At 41.6% G+C, this 16,501-nt stretch overlaps 1 protein-coding gene across 10 annotated transcripts in view; it reads left to right on the forward strand.

The window, feature by feature from the left end:
• Positions 1-16,501, forward strand: part of apc (APC regulator of WNT signaling pathway) — a 263,447-nt gene that overhangs the window by 101,345 nt on the left and 145,601 nt on the right. For 4 of the 10 annotated variants that reach the window (XM_068029834.1, XM_068029835.1, XM_068029837.1 and 1 more), the window contains exons 1-2: positions 9,469-9,556; positions 11,001-11,067. The exons of 1 other annotated variant lie outside the window; for it this stretch is intronic. Coding sequence is in view for 3 of the 9 variants with exons in the window: in XM_068029831.1 (XP_067885932.1) it covers positions 9,416-9,556 (141 nt within the window). In the remaining 6 variants the exon portion in view is untranslated. Of the gene's footprint in view, positions 1-9,397; positions 9,557-11,000; positions 11,068-16,501 lie in introns of those variants that run through there. 5 more of the 10 variants (XM_068029831.1, XM_068029833.1, XM_068029832.1 and 2 more) reach the window with 2 other exon arrangements.

Below are 16,501 nucleotides of genomic sequence, written 5' to 3' on the forward strand. Positions count from 1 at the left end.
GTACAGCTACAACATTGGCATCTACCCGGCAATGTGGAAAATTGCCCAGGTATGTCCTATACACAAAAAAAGTAGGACAAGTTCAACCCGGCCAATTGGTGTCATTGACAGTGTTATCAAGTGGCACTTGCTTAGCTATTGCTCACTGACACTCAGTTTGGGTTCCGCCAGGGCCACTCAGCTCCAGACCTCATTACAACCTTGGTTAAAACACAGACAAAAGAGCTGAACTCAAGAGGTGAGGTGAGAATGACTGCCCTTGACATCAAGGCAGCATTTGACCGAATATGGCATCAAGGAGCCCCAGCAAAACTGGAGTCAATGGAAATCGGGGGAAAACTCTCTGCTGGTTGGAGTCTTAAGCAAAAAGGAAGATGGTTGTGGTCGTTGGAGGTCAATCATCTCAGCTCCAGGACATCACTGCAGAAGCTCCTGAGGGTATTGGCTTAGGTCCAACCAGCTTCAGCTGCTCCATCAATGACCTTCCTTCAATTATGTCAGAAGTGGGGATGTTCGCTGATGATTGCACAATGTTCAGCACCATTCGCGACTCCTCAGATACTGAAGCAGTCTGTGTAGAAATGCAGCAAGACCCGGACGCAATCCAGGCTTGGGCTGATAAGTGGCAAGTAACATTCATGCCCCACAAGTGCCAGGCAAACGAGATAATCTAACCATCTCCCCTTGATATTCAATGGCATTACGATCGTTGAATCCCCCACTGTCAACATGCTGGGGGTTACCATTCACCAGAAACTGAACTGGAGTAGCCATATGTATACAGTGGCTACAAGAGCATGTCAGAGGCCAGGAATCCTGCAGCGAATAACTCACCTCCTGACTTCCCAAAGCCTGTCCACCACCTACAAGTCACAAGTCAGGAGTGTGATGGAATACTCTCCACTTGCCTGGATGGGTGCAGCTCCAACAACGCTCAAGAAGCTCAACACCATCCAGGACAAAGCAGTCCACTGGATTAGCACCCCATGTACAAATATTCACTCACTCCATTGCCAATGCACAGTGACAGCAATGCGTACCATCTACAGGATGCGTTGCGGCAATGCACCAAGGCTACTCGGACAGCACCTTCCAAACCCGCGACCTCTACCACCTAGAAGGGCAAGGGCAGCAGATGCATGGGAACACCACCACCTGCAAGTTCCCTTCCAAGCCGCACACCATCCTGACTTGAAACTATATTGCTGTTCCTTCACTGTCGCTGGGTCAAAATCCTAGAATTCCCTTCCTGACAGCACCGTGGGTGTATCTACCCCACATGGACTGCAGCGGTTCAAGAAGGCAGCTCGCCACCATCTTCTCAAGGGCAATTAGTGATGGGCAAAAAATGCTGGCCCAGTCAGCGACGCCCACATCCCAGGAACAAATAAAAAAAAAAGTGACGGAAAATTACATTTAATATACAGAACCATTTGCTAGCAATATTGGGGTACAGTAGTCAGTCTCTTGTAAATTAAAACAAATTACATTCAAAAACTTTTAAAATGTGCCTGTTAGTGTCCTTGCACCCGAAAGAGGCAGCTTAATTTTTAGAGCTTCCTTGAAGGGCTGCAAGTGAGCCCAGTTAGATTAATTCACACTGGAGGCATGGCCAGTTTTGTGGGCAAGGCTGGCTCCTAGTGCACTTTTAAAAAAAATTTGTTCCTGGGATGTGGGTGTTGCTGACTGGGCAAGCATTTATTGCCCATCACTGATTGCCCTTGAGAAGATGGTTGTGAGCTGCCTTCTTGAACCGCTGCAGTCCATGTGGGGTAGGTACACCCACAGTGTTGGTAGGAAGGGATTTCCAGGATTTTTTAAAAACTAGCATTAAAGATTGCAGAAACTTGATTTGTGCTGCAAGTAATTTGCGCTTAATATTCCACAATCTTTTGCACTGATTATGCCCATTTCGGGGAATTGCACCAAAGAAAAACATTAATCTTTAGAATTTTCTACCCCAGAGAGCAATGGAAGCTGGGTCATTGAATATATTAGAGAGGATTATTCGGGACAGGATTTACTCCTATTTGGAAACAAACGAACTTATTAGCGAGAGACAGCATGGTTTTGTGAAGGGGAGGTCGTGTCTTATTAATTTGATTGAGTTTTTTGAGGAAGTGACGAAGATGATTGATGAGGGAAGGGCAGTGGATGTTATCTATATGGACTTTAGTAAAGCTTTTGACAAGGTCCTGCATGGCAGACTGGTACAAAAGGTGAAATCACATGGGATCAGAGGTGAGCTGGCAAGATGGATACAGAACTGGCTCGGTCATAGAAGACAGAGGGTATCAGTGGATGGGTGTTTTTCTGAATGGAGGGATGTGACTAGTGGTGTTCCGCAGGGATCAGTGCTGGGACCTTTGCTGTTTGTAGTATATATAAATGATTTGGAGGGAAATGTAGCTGGTCTGATTAGTAAGTTTGCGGACGACACAAAGGTTGGTGGAGTTGTGGATAACGATGAGGATTGTCAGAGGATACAGCAGGATATAGATCGGTTGGAGACTTGGGAGGAGAAATGGCAGATGGAGTTTAATCCGGACAAATGTGAGGTAATGCATTTTGGAAGGTCTAATGCAGGTGGGAGGTATACAGTAAATAGCAGACCCCTTAGGAGTATTGACAGGCAGAGAGATCTGGGCGTACAGGTCCACAGGTCACTGAAAGTGGCAACGCAGGTGGATAAGGTAGTCAAGAAGGCATACGGCATGCTTGCCTTCATCGGTCGGGGCATAGAGTATAAAAATTGGCAAGTCATGTTGTAGCTGTACAGAACCTTAGTTAGGCCACACTTAGAATATTGCGTGCAATTCTGGTCGCCACACTACCAGAAGGACGTGGAGGCTTTGGAGAGGGTACAGAGGAGCTTTACCAGGATGTTGCCTGGTCTGGAGGGCATTAGCTATGAGGAGAGGTTGGAAAAACTCGGATTGTTTTCACTGGAACGACGGAGGTGGAGGGGCGACATGATAGAGGTTTACAAAGTTATGAGCGGCATGGACAGAGTGGATAGTCAGAAGCTTTTTCCCACTGTGGAAGAGTCAGTTGCTAGGGGACATAGGTTTAAGGTACGAGGGGCAATGTTTAGAGGGGATGTGCGAGGCAAGTTCTTTACACAGAGGGTGGTGAGTGCCTGGAACTTGCTGCCAGGGGAGGTGGTGGAAGCAGATACGATGGCGACGTTTAAGAGACATCTTGACATACATGAATAGGAAGGGAATAGAGGGATATGGGCCCCGGAAGTGCAGAAGGTGTTAGTTTAGGCAGGCATCAAGATCGGCGCAGGCTTGGAGGGCCGAATGGCCTGTTCCTGTTCTTTGTTCTTTGTTGTTCTTTGTATATTCAGTGCTGAGTTATACAGATATTTGATCTACAAGGGAGTCGAGAGTTTTGCAAGGCAGGCAGGAAAGTGGAGTTGAGGCCAGACTCAAATCAGCCATGAATGGTGGATCAGGCTTGAGGGACCTTATGACCTACTCCTACTCCTTCTCCTTCTCCTACTACTTGTGTTCTATCTATCTGCACAGGAAAAGGGTACATAGCATCAAAATGGTTGAAGCTCACAAATAATAAAGAACTTGTTATGTAAGTAGGGAGGATGTTTTCCAGAGCTCCAGATTTTGCAAAGGGAAATCTTCAGTCACATTGCAAGATGAATAATGAGCATTGTCAGTGGTGCTATAAAAACAAAGTGCTGGGAATATTCAGCAGCTCTGGCAGTATCTGTGGAGAGAGAAACAGAGTTAATGTTTCAGGACTTAGTGGCCGGAATTTTACGCCGTTCCAGCGGGTCGGATGGTGGCGTGGGAGCAGCGTAAAATTGAGCGGCAGGCTCCGGGAGGCCTAACCGCGCCGATTCCGCCTCCAACCAAGTTTATGGAGGTCCGGCGGAGGGGGGAGGAGGTGGGTGAGAAGTGGCCTCCCTGCCCAAGGTCAATCAAGACCCTAAGTGGCCACTTAAGGGCCCTCGCCCGCCTCCACGGGTAAAATACGGGATGGATCCCCAGGCTGGGTAGGAGGGATCGGCACACCATTTACGTCGGAGTCCGGCTCCTGACCGCCCAGCGTAAAATTCCGGCCGGTACCTCTGACAGTACTGCAACATTATGGGCTAAGTCCTGCAGTGCCGATTCAACCTTCCCGATGAAAGGTCACAGACCTGAAATGTTTAGTTTAGTTTAGTCATGCTTCTCTCTCCACAGATGTTGTCAGACCTGCTGAGTATATCCAGCACTTTGTTTTTATTTCAAATTTCCAGCATCTTCAGTATTTTACTTCCGTTATTATCAGAGGTGCTGTCTTTTAGGCAAAGATGTTGAACAGTTCAGGTGGATGCGGAAGATATCATGATACTATTCAAAGAAGAGTGGGGGAGTTCACCAGGCCAAAGTTTGTTCCTCAACCAATGTCACGATCAAGAACAGATGAACTTTTTATCTATCGTGTTGCTATTTGTGAAATCTTGCTTTGTATAAATTGGCTGCCATATTTGCCTTCGTTAAAAAGAGTAACTAACTGCACATCAAAAGTAATTCATTGGCTGTGAATTGCTTTTGGGTGTCCTGGGGGCTTAAGAGTCAAGTTTTTTTTTGTTGAGTAATGCCTTTATCGAGCTCAGTAATGCTTTCATCAAAATCAATCGATATATCCTGTTCCACATTGGTTGAAGGTGCTACTCCGTTTTCTATTTTATAATTCTTAACAGGGCAAACTTCACAGATGTAATTCTTTATTTTTGTTTTAATTTTAATTTTTGTATTGTGGATTGCAACGCATAGAGAAAGTCACTGAATAGATATTGCTGTAAAAGAAATCAAGTAATTCTAGACTACAGTTAAACCAGTGTTCTGAGGAATGAAAGCTGAATTCTAATGTTAATAAATCGAATGTATTATGCAATAGGGGACATGTACCTTGTAAAATATGCTCATGAGAAAACATGCAAACATACTAATGAGCGCACTTCAAGGTGGATGTTTCATATTCTAAAATTGTTGTGTGACAATTGATGACTGTATTATGACAAAATCATTTTCCTGTAAGTGCATATTCCTGAAAAAATGTTGGGAAATAAGTTTATAATTTAGAATTCAAGTAAAAGAAGGAGACTTGGTAACGGACCTTCAAAAAACAGTAGATGTGTCCAGACAATGAATCAATTGAAAGAAAGTGAATAGAAAACTTGGAAATATAGCATTACAGTAGAAATAAGTCTACTGAGTTACAAATTTTAGTATAAATATGTGTGAAGTGGTGCATTTTGGACAGAGGAATAAGAAGATCACAGTCTAAATGATGTGGAGGATCAAAAGGATTTGGGGTCCAGATTCACAAACCATCAAAAGTATCAACGCAGGTGAACAAGGCCATTCAAATACAAACAAAGCACTGAGGTTTATTTATTTCCAGCAGAATAGAATTGAAAAGCAGAGCGTTTATGTTAAAACAAAGAAAATTACAGCACAGGAACAGGCCCTTCGGCCCTCCAAGCCTGCGCCGATCCAGATCCTCTTATCTAAACCTGTCGCCTATTTTCTAAGGGTCTGTATCTCTTTGCTTCCTGCCCATTCATGTATCTGTCCAGATACATCTTAAAAGACACTATTGTGCCCGCGTCTACCACCTCCGCTGGCAACGCGTTCCAGGCACCCACCACCCTCTGCGTAAAGAACTTTCCACGCATATCCCGCCTAAACTTTTCCCCTCTCACTTTGAACTCGTGACCCCTAGTAATTGAATCCCCCACTCTGGGGGAAAAAGCTTCTTGCTATCCACCCTGTCTATACCTCTCATGATTTTGTACACCTCAATCAGGTCCCCCCTCAACCTCCGTCTTTCTAATGAAAATAATCCTAACCTACTCAACCTCTCTTCATAGCTAGCACCCTCCATACCAGGCAACATCCTGGTGAACCTCCACTGCACCCTCTCCAAAGCATCCACATCCTTTTGGTAATGTGGCGACCAGAACTGCACGCAATATTCCAAATGTGGCCGAACCAAAGTCTTATACAACTGTAACATGACCTGCCAACTCTTGTACTCAATACCCTGTCCGATGAAGGAAAGCATGCCGTATGCCTTCTTGACCACTCTATTGACCTGCATTGCCACCTTCAGGGAACAATGGACCTGAACACCCAAATCTTTCTGTACATCAATTTTCCCCAGGACTTTTCCATTTATTGTATAGTCCACTCTTGAATTGGATCTTCCAAAATGCATCACCTCGCATTTGCCTGGATTGAACTCCATCTGCCATTTCTCTGCCCAACTCTCCAATCTATCTATATTCTGCTGTATTCTCTGACAGTCCCCTTCACTATCTGCTACTCCACCAATCTTAGTGTCGTCTGCGAACTTGCTAATCAGACCACCTATACTTTTCTCCAAATCATTCATGTATATCACAAACAACAGTGGTCCCAGCACGGATCCCTGTGGAACACCACTGGTCACACGTCTCCATTTTGAGAAACTCCCTTCCACTGCTCCTCTCTGTCTCCTGTTGCCCAGCCAGTTCTTTATCCATCTAGCTAGTACACCCTGGACCCCATGCGACTTCACTTTCTCCATCAACCTACCATGGGGAACTTTATCAAACGCCTTACTGAAGTCCATGTATATGACATCTACAGCCCTTCCCTCATCAATCAACTTTGTCACTTCCTCAAAGAATTCTATTAAGTTGGTAAGACATGAGCTTCCCTGCACAAAACCATGTTGCCTATCACTGATAAGCCCATTTTCTTCCAAATGGGAGTTGATCCTATCCCTCAGTATCTTCTCCAGCAGCTTCCCTGCCACTGACGTCAGGCTCACCGGTCTATAATTACCTGGATTATCCCTGCTACCCTTCTTAAACAAGGGGACAACATTAGCAGTCCTCCGGGACCTCACCCGTGTTTAAGGATGCTGCAAAGATATCTGTTAAGGCCCCAGCTATTTCCTCTCTCGCTTCCCTCAGTAACCTGGGATAGATCCCATCCGGACCTGGGGACTTGTCCACCTTAATGCCTTTTCGAATACCCAACACTTCCTCCCTCCTTATGCTGACTTGACCTAGAGTAATCAAACATCTATCCCTAACCTCAACATCCGTCATGTCTCTCTCCTTGGTGAATACCAATGCAAAGTACTCGTTTAGAATCTCACCCATTCTAAGGGAATCGAGGGTTATGGGGATAGTGCGAAAAGATATAGAAGATTAGCCATGATCTTATTGAATGGCAGAGCAGGCTTGAGGGGTCAAATGGCTTACTCCTGCTCCTATTTCCTATGATCCTATGTAAAAGTTAGGAAATTTACATAAGGCCTTTGGATTACTAGTCCAGTAACATAACCACCATGCTACCGTAGCCCATACTGCCGCTGGAAACAGATTCTTCCTTCTTAATCTTATCAAAATGGTTCATGATTTTGAGCCGCTCCAATAAATCTCCTTTTAACTTCCTCTGCTCTAACAAGAGCAACTGCCGTTTCTCCATCGCCACGTAACTGAAATGTCTCATACCTGGTACCATTCTAGTAAATACCTTCTGCACCCTTTCCTTCTATGGCTTTGGTGGTGTGCAGATTTAAACACAGTACTCCATCTGAGGCCTGAACAGTGTTAAATAAACATTTAGCATAATTTCCTTGCTTTTGTACTCTTTCTCTATTAATAAAGCCACATGCTTTTTGAACAACCTTCTCGATTTGCCCTGCAACCTGCAAAGATTTGTGTGCACATACCCCCAGGTCTCTCTGTTCTTGCCCCGATTTAAAATTGTATCTTTTTGTTTTTTATATTGCCTCTATTCACTCTTCCTCCCAAAACTCCACACTTCTCTGTAAAATTTCATCTGTCATGTGTCTGCCCATCCATCTTGAACAACTTTCTTCTACTCCAGAACTGGTCCCAATGCACCAGGAATCTGAAGCCCTCCCTCCTGCACTATTTTTCCAGCCATGAGTTAACCAGTTTTATGCTACTATTCTTATATTAGCTTGTGTTTGGCACATTTTGAACTTCTTCCTTAGCTCTTGAAACCCTGACTGCAGGATCTCAACCCCTTTCCTGTGCCATTGGTTCCCACATGGACCACAGCTTCGAGGTGCTCTGCTCCCTACCCACCGCCCTGCTCCCCACAATGTTCTGCACCCTCCCCAGTGAAAAGATGATGGAGAGGGATTCATATCCGTTAAGGTCCTGGCAGATACACACAATTTAGATATGGGCGGCACAGTGGCGCAGTGGTTAGCTCTGCAGCCTCACAGCTCCAGGGACCCGGGTTCGATTCTGGGTACTGCCTGTGCGGAGTTTGCAAGTTCTCCCTGTGTCTGCGTGGGTTTCCTCCGAGTGCTCCGGTTTCCTCCCACATGCCAAAGACTTGCAGGTTGATAGGTTAATTGGCCATCATAAATTGCCCCTAGTATCGGTAGGTGGTAGGTAAATATATCGGGACAGGTGGGGATGTGATAGGAATACGGGATTAGTGTAGGATTAGTATAAATGGGTGGTTGATGGTCGGCACTGACACGTTGGGCCGAAGGGCCTGTTAAAGTGCTGTATCTCTAAACTAAACTAAACTAAACGTGTCTTCATGACTTGACAGGACATGGCAAGATTAGAGAACCTAGAGTGAAACCATGAATATGTTTTTCTAACAGACCATGTGGTACAGACTCCTTACCCAAACAATTGATGCAGTGCTAATTAACTCCAAATAAATTGTTGGGGCCTGGATTCTACAGACTACGATGATCAAATATTCCACAGTGCAAAATGATTCCTGTGCTTCTGGCACTGGCTGATGGGATTTGGCCATGGAAGGTGATGGTTAAATACTGAAGATGTAAATCAATTGATAATTTGTAATTTTACTTGATTATCTTTGGGAATCAAGTAGAACTTGCAAAGAACTTTCCAGAGGGGGTTAAATCAATAGGACAAAGTCTATTATGAGGTAGATTGCACATGTTCTATGGTAAGGACAGGCTTGATGGGCCAAAATTGCCTTTTCTTGTTCCTTGCTTTTTTAGTTTCCAGTGGCTTCCAAGAGGCAATACAATAAGATACATATTGCATGTGGAGAGGCAGAATTCTGTTTTGTAAAAGTAACAGTCAACTTAAGACTTTCTAAGCTTGCCTTCAGTGCAGTTATGTTTGGTGTGATTTAAAAATTGGAGATCAAAGGCTAAACTACAATTTAAGGGGATCCAATGGAAAGAAATTAAACCAAAAGTTGCATCCGCTATCATTAAATGGCAAATATTGTGAATAATTTACATTGTTGGAATATGAAATGTGCAGTTTTTAATAGGCACATTGTAAACTCACTGTCAGTTTTGTAACAAGCCATGTTCCAAAGATAGAAGTGTAGCTAATATATTTGTATTTTTTAAACAGGTCAGTGTCTAGTTCAGGATGGCTGCATCATCAGCTTCATATGATCAGCTCCTGAAGCAGGTAGAGGCACTTAAAATGGAGAATTCAAATCTGCGACAGGAATTAGAGGACAACTCAAACCATCTGACACAGCTAGAGACAGAGGCATTCAACATGAAGGTACATTTCAGTTTTCTGTAAAACTGAAGATCATGTTACATCTCTGGTTTTCTTCTATGTTTTGTATTGGGCATATGACATTGTGTAATTTGATGTGGTTGAGTTGGGCCTGTTGGGCTCCATTTATTCCTGCTATCAAAAGCATTCGAATGCTGTTAAGAGGACCACAAATTTTAAAATAAATTCATGATTAAAAATAGGCACATGGTGATATAGAGATGCTGGAGATCCCAAAATGTGTTGCGATGGAATACGCATACGTGAGATACTGCCTGTACTTGCCATTTTCCACGTACTGCACGTTTGTAGGCCTGTCATGTTGTTTGAGGCCGATAGGTGCAGAATACAATTACTGCTAAGGCTGCTATCATAACGTCTGCCTAAAATTGCACCGATAACTATAGAGGCAGTAGTTGTCTTTCCATAGAAATCTGCCAAATCATATCCTGCCACCTTTTGAAGTATTCTAGAGTTTTTGCTTTCATTCCCCTACCTGAAAGGCTCCCACCTATCAATCATCTTTGTATGAAGTGCTTCCCAACAACAGTCCTGAATTTGTATTTTCCAATTTGTCCTCCTTAGATCCCCTTCAGTGGCTTACATAGCCACTACCATTAGTTCAAGACCATAAATCAAAATCACTTTTTCTTCTACTTTATAATACCTTGTACTTAGTTGTATGGAATTTCATTTACAATAATTCTTCCCAAGTCAAAAAAGTTTTCTCGGTCCTCCTGTGGTTGGTTGCTTACACTGGCCACTAGAAGAGAGCTCTGCACATTTGAGCTTACACAAATGCACATGGCTTTACTCACAGCTAGTAATTTTTAAATGTTTTAGAGCAAGGATGAGAATATCTACTTTCTCAAAACACCAAAAATGCTGTACTTAAGTTTGTAAAGTTAGATTGCATGTGGTGTCAAACACAATAAGTATCAGATGGTCTCAAGGGGTTTTGTGTCACTGCATTTTGGACTCCGATCACCTGATAAAGGGTTTATCAATGTCCAGTAGAATTGGGCATAAGTGGTAGTGTAATTGTACAGTAGAAGATAGAGGAGATTAAAAACTTTCTAACGGGGAGAATCTTGGAAAAATCATCAGCCGTGTTTGCGCAACAGAGACACCAATTTGAGAGAGGAATTCACTACACTGTCAGGACAGTTTCTCCAACAAGAAATTATGGACAAGCCAGCATTTCTTCCAATTTGAATATTGGGAAGACTAAAGTGATTGAACTGAGTTTCAAAAGCACATTGTGGCTACCAAGACCATTTGCTTCCACCTTCGTAACAATACTCATCACTGGCCTTGTGCCACTTCCACTGCAGCTGGAACCTTTAATCCAAGCTTCTGCCATCTTCAGAATTGGTTTCTCTAATGTACTCATGTTTTTGGCTCTTTTTAAAACCTTATCCCAGATTATTTGGTTCTCCTATCCTAGATCACTTTCAAGAATGTGTCCCAAATCCCCAAACTTTGAAGAGTTCGATCCATGCCTTGATATATAGGTAAGCTTTCAGCAACATACCCAGTAACAAACAGCAAAGCCAATTTAGTCATTTCTTTTAGGTACAGTTCTCACTTTTTATGGTAAGTGTGCTTGTGCAAAGACAAGTTGCTAGAAGTAACATAATGGGCGTATAGCTGACATGGTACTGCTGTTAATTATTTTGCCTCCACTTTTGTTACTATCAGTAATCGTTTACTTAAAAACCAATACATATTTTTTGCTTTATTTGTTTCTGTTTTAACAAAAATCTGTTTGGAAATCATTTAGGAAGAAGTGAACAATATGATAGTTGTTCAGTAGCAGTTGTCACGATAAGTATTATTAATCTACAATAACAGTATTTCTGATTTTAGAAAATTACAGCCTTTTGTGTATTGGCTTTTACAATGGGTATATCATCAATTGTAAAAAGTTCTTTGTGGAATCCAGGAATATTGTGAGAGGAGAGCTTATTAATGACCGAACTGTCACTGGGTATGGATTGGAATAATGAAATAACATGTTCGCGATATGACAGTACTTTCATTTTAATCTAAATTTGGTTTGCAGAGTTTCTCCTTGCTTTCCGTAATATCAGTTAGCATTAGCGAAGGAGAATCGTTTATTGCGTTCATCACTTTATCTTGTATGTTCTCTTTCTACCAGAAATAAATGGGACACATAAGACGTTATAACTGGCAACTTCGGAATTGACATTAATGCAAACGAATAATAGTTAACTCATCTTGGATAATGTAAAACAAGTGCCCGTTTTAAACCTAAATGTTTTGAGTGGTGGGGACAGTGCAGGTTTATCTTGTGCTTCCATAAGATCCCACCTCAGTCTTGAAAAGCAATGAGTGTTCCAGCTGACTTTAAAGCTTAAAATGTAAAGGAATAATTACACAAATACTAAGCAAGCAAATAATTTAATAGTACTATCTATCTGTATTGTGCTAAATAAGTTACTTCTGTGCCAATTTCCTGTCTCCCAAAAGCCAAGGCTTTTACTTAATGAAAAGAGAGAGGGAGGGGTAAGCTGATGGATAGAGAAAAATAGTTGGGGGACAATTGTTGACCAAGACTCCAGAAGGACTCTCCTGCTCTTCTTTGAAATGTACTATTGGATCTTTTGCATCCACAATAGCAATGGTGATGAATCACAGAAATACATCATTGTGTAGAGTTCTTGGCTTTTCAAATGCATTTAGATTCTTCCACCTCCCTAGGGACATTTATGATCATTTTGTGATGTGCCTGTGTTATACATCTACTATAATTGAAGGGAAGAATTAATGAGGCTTATGCAAAATTGATCAGGGTTTTAGTGTTATTGTTCAGTAGTAGAAGTCTATATGCTAATTGCAGCACCTATAGCTAGATTATCCATAAATAGGAAATGTTTGATAGTGTATTACTGTGATTCTTCTGTGACAGATTGCAAAGCACTTGTAACACTGCTTTATGGATATGTCTTCATAGGTGTTTGATTATCTTATCAAGAGGGTGTTAGAAAGCTAATACTGTTGCTGCAATAATCTAAATGGCACATAAAGGAATGTTTGGAGTACAGTTTTGTATCCGCTATTATATTTTGCTTCGCACTTTCAATGTGTAAGTAACTGCATTGGCAGATTTATTTATTTGGCCTATGTTAAAGGCGTATTTTCCCACAAACTTTGTTTTTAGTAAGCCACTTAGCAAAAGATATATTTATTTAAGTTTTTAGCAGGCTATGCTTCATTTGGGGCCATCACCTTTAAGTCCTGAATACATTGCAATGAATTGTTCATGTTACATTGTACGTCTAGTGTCAACTGTAATTGCTATATGAAAAACCTGAGACCATGAACTTTAATGTAATACTGATTTTTATTATCACCCTTTAGAGATTAAACTATCCCAGTTCTGTTTTTCCTGCTTGGCCTTTTGGTGTTGCAAGATACAGTGTATAGTGCATTTTCGGTATTCAAGGAAACTTCAGATTTTGTTCTGTAATCGATTGGGTGGTGACTAAATGAGTTTGAAGGATTCAGAAGAAGATGCCTAATAGTATGTACCCTCATAATCAGCCCTTTTTACTACTTTTCCTAGGAAGATTTTTTTTAAAGATTTGTGGTGGGAAAGCTGAAGTAGAGATGAAACTAAATTTTGCATTTGAAAATAGAATATGAAATTCAGCATTACAAAATTTTTCAAGAAAACCTTTTTTACTTTATTCATTTAGTATCTCAATTGTAACTAGGTGTTTTAAAAATTATTTTACACTTAAAAGAGGGGGCAAGCTGTTCCTACTCTTGAGTTACAAGAAAACTATACAAATACATCTAAGATCTGAATTAAGTATGTGGCGTTTTTGTTTTATTGAAAAGTCATTTCTAAGTACCTGCACATTGTGTGATGGGCCTTGTCATGCAGATCCCCACCTGCCAAGAATGAGGCATATTAATTTTGTCATATGAACATTGATTTTGAACTGTTGCTGGAGTGAAGAAATGACTTGTTTGAAGATCGCCAGACACTGGGCTGGAAAGATATTTGCATACTAAGATGCTGCTTGCATAGACAAAGGACTATTCCCTGCTCCAATTAACCCAAATGGATTTTGATCACCAGATATTGAAGGTGGAAGGAAGCGCATTCCAGGGCCTGCTAAGATGTTACAATCCACAAAGCCAGGACTGGTTAAACCAGCTGGCCACATGACTAACTGGCTGGTCCAGGTTTTTTGAAGTAGCCACAGGACAGTTTGAATTCAGAAGGGAGTGTGCAACTGAAGCTGGAACAAGGAAGCCTCTTGCTTTTTCCCCAAGTCACCAGACCCACAGAAGACACATAAACCTCAAGAGAGAGAAGACTCCGACATCGAAACAAGTTGAAGTGTGAACTGGGCCCCAATGAATAGCAGGGCTTACCGGCAACCAAAGACTCCACATTGAACTCAAAGGACAGTAACTAACAGATATTGCCTCAAACATTTCCCCTTTATTCTTTCTACTTTTTCTGTCTCTATCTGCGTATATGTTTATTGCATATGCATGCCAGCTTGGTTGCGTCGCATATTTGTAGTCATTAACCGGATTGGAGTTTAAGATTAATAAACTTCCACCTTTTATGTTTAAATCTAAGGAAACCTGTTTGATTTCTTTGGCTTACAATTGGAGCAGTGAACAAGGATTCACTGAGGGGGAGCTAAAAACACAGTGTTTCTAAAATTAAACCCTGTTACGGTTAAACTAGGCAAAGGCTGAGAGGGAACTCCTAGACCCCTTCTCACCTGGTCGTAACAGCCTTCTCGGTGTTACAGATGTCATGCTGTGTGGCACACAGTAGTTGCTATTTTATAGGGAGACCGTGGTAATGTCACTGAACTAGTAATGGGGAGGCCCAGGTTAATGCCCTGAGGACATGGGTTCAAGTCCCACTACAGCAGCTGGTGGAATTTAAATTCAATTAATTAATAAATTAATTAATAAAAATCTGAAATTGAAGGTTTGTCTCATGGTGCCATGAAATTAACATATCTTGTTGTAAAAACCCATCTGGTTCACTAATATCCTTTAGTGAAGTAAATCTGCTGTCCTTACCTGGTCTACCCTAGTGACTCCAGCCCCACAGCAATGTGCTTGACTCTTAACTGCCCTCTGAAATGGCCTGGTAAGCTACTCCATTCTCAAGTGCAATTAGGGATGTGCAACAAATGCTGGATTTGCCAGTGACACCCACATCCCATAAAAGAATTTTTTAAAAAAAAGAAAAAATAATCACCTGTGATTGTGCAGTCTGGCTGCTGGGTTCCCACAAATTGAGCAAAATGTTTTGTGCTTTATTTTCATCTGCCCTTTTTTCTGTAACATAAATCTCTGGTTTCTAAATAAGGGATTAAACAATTTTAAAAATTACATATGTCACAATTAAATGTACCAATTGATTGTAATTTTAATGCCTTCAATATATTTTTACGTTACGGCCTTAGCCTCTCCCATATGCTCAGGCTTAAACTTGATATTTTTACTTGGTATGGATTGTGTAGTTGGAACATGTACAATGTGCCTTATTTCGCAGGCTGCATCAATACCATTTAGCCAGCCGCATTGTTGGAATATTTTTCTTTAGATTCTAGTGTTTTTTTACTCAGTAGCTTTACTTAAAGAACTTTGAAGATCAAGATTCATTTCAAAAGCTTGAAGTAAAATTTATATATTGTTTTAAAGTGTGAGTGAAAATTAGTTCTTGATTAAACTTAAAGCTTCTGGAGGGGAGGAAGAGTCTTCATGTTAACAGTTTAGCTTCCAACTGATTGTCTCACGTATGTTTTGTTCACGTTTTAAAAAAATCTTGTCGATTATCTCCCATCTGTATGTGTGAGAGAGATGTACTGGGGTCAGAAGGGGGAGGGGTGCAAAACAGATGAAAATACTTTTCTTCAATTTTTTTTTTAAATTTGAATTTTGGAGCCAATTTATCATCCCATCTGACTTTTGACACAAAATGGGTCGATGCTAATTGCTAATACAGAAATCCAAATAGAAAAGCAAGTCTGTAGTTTCTTTCCTCATTCTAATTTGATTTCTTTGTTTTAACAGTGGAATTTTGAAAGTAAATAATGCCTCTTTGCAGGAAATGAATAAGTGGCAAGGAAGAGAGTGCAGGGGAATTGGAAAATGCATTGACAATAAAAGGAGCTCTGTCTTTTGCCACCTGCCCTTGGGGTGCAAGGGGAGCATATTGGAGGTTTAAGGGTGAGCTGAGTTACTGCAGCTACAACGGTGTAATTCTTATATTCTGGATGAGCAGTCCAGAGGCCAGGACTAATAATGCAGAAGTGTGTTCTCATCTCAATATGGCATTTTGAGAATTTGAATTCAGATTTTTAAAAAAAATCTTGTTTTTTTCCCTCTTGGTTAAACAATGAATGGTCGGTTTGTTGTAAAAACCCAACAGGTTCACTAATGTCCTTTAGGGAAGGAATTCTGCCATCCTTACCAGATCTGGCCTGTAGGTGAATCCAGTCTTGTACCAATGGGGTTGACTCTGAAGAGGTGTAGCAAGCCTTAGGGCAATAAGGAATAGGGAATAAAGCTGGCCCTGCTGATGATGCACAGTAATTGCAAAGCTATTGAAATACGAACAGAAGGAGGATGCTCTTGGATGTCCACATCCTCCATCATGGTGGAACCCAAAAAGAGATGAGACTAAATTGTTTGCAGCTGTCTTCTGCCACAAGTGCCAAGTGGATGATCCAACTTGGCTTCCTCCCAAGGTCCTCGCCATCGTAGATATCGGTATCCAGTCAGTTCAGTTCACTTTACAGGACATTACAAAATGGTTGCGTGCACTGGACAGAGCAAAGGCTATGGACTTTGTCGGCATCCAGACTGTAATAACAAAGAACTGTGCATCAGAGCTAATTCCTGTAGGCAAGCTGTTCGTGTATGACTAATTCACAGGCA

The sequence above is a fragment of the Heterodontus francisci genome, chromosome 4 (genome assembly GCF_036365525.1).
Source record: "Heterodontus francisci isolate sHetFra1 chromosome 4, sHetFra1.hap1, whole genome shotgun sequence".
Classification (NCBI taxonomy): domain Eukaryota; kingdom Metazoa; phylum Chordata; class Chondrichthyes; order Heterodontiformes; family Heterodontidae; genus Heterodontus; species Heterodontus francisci.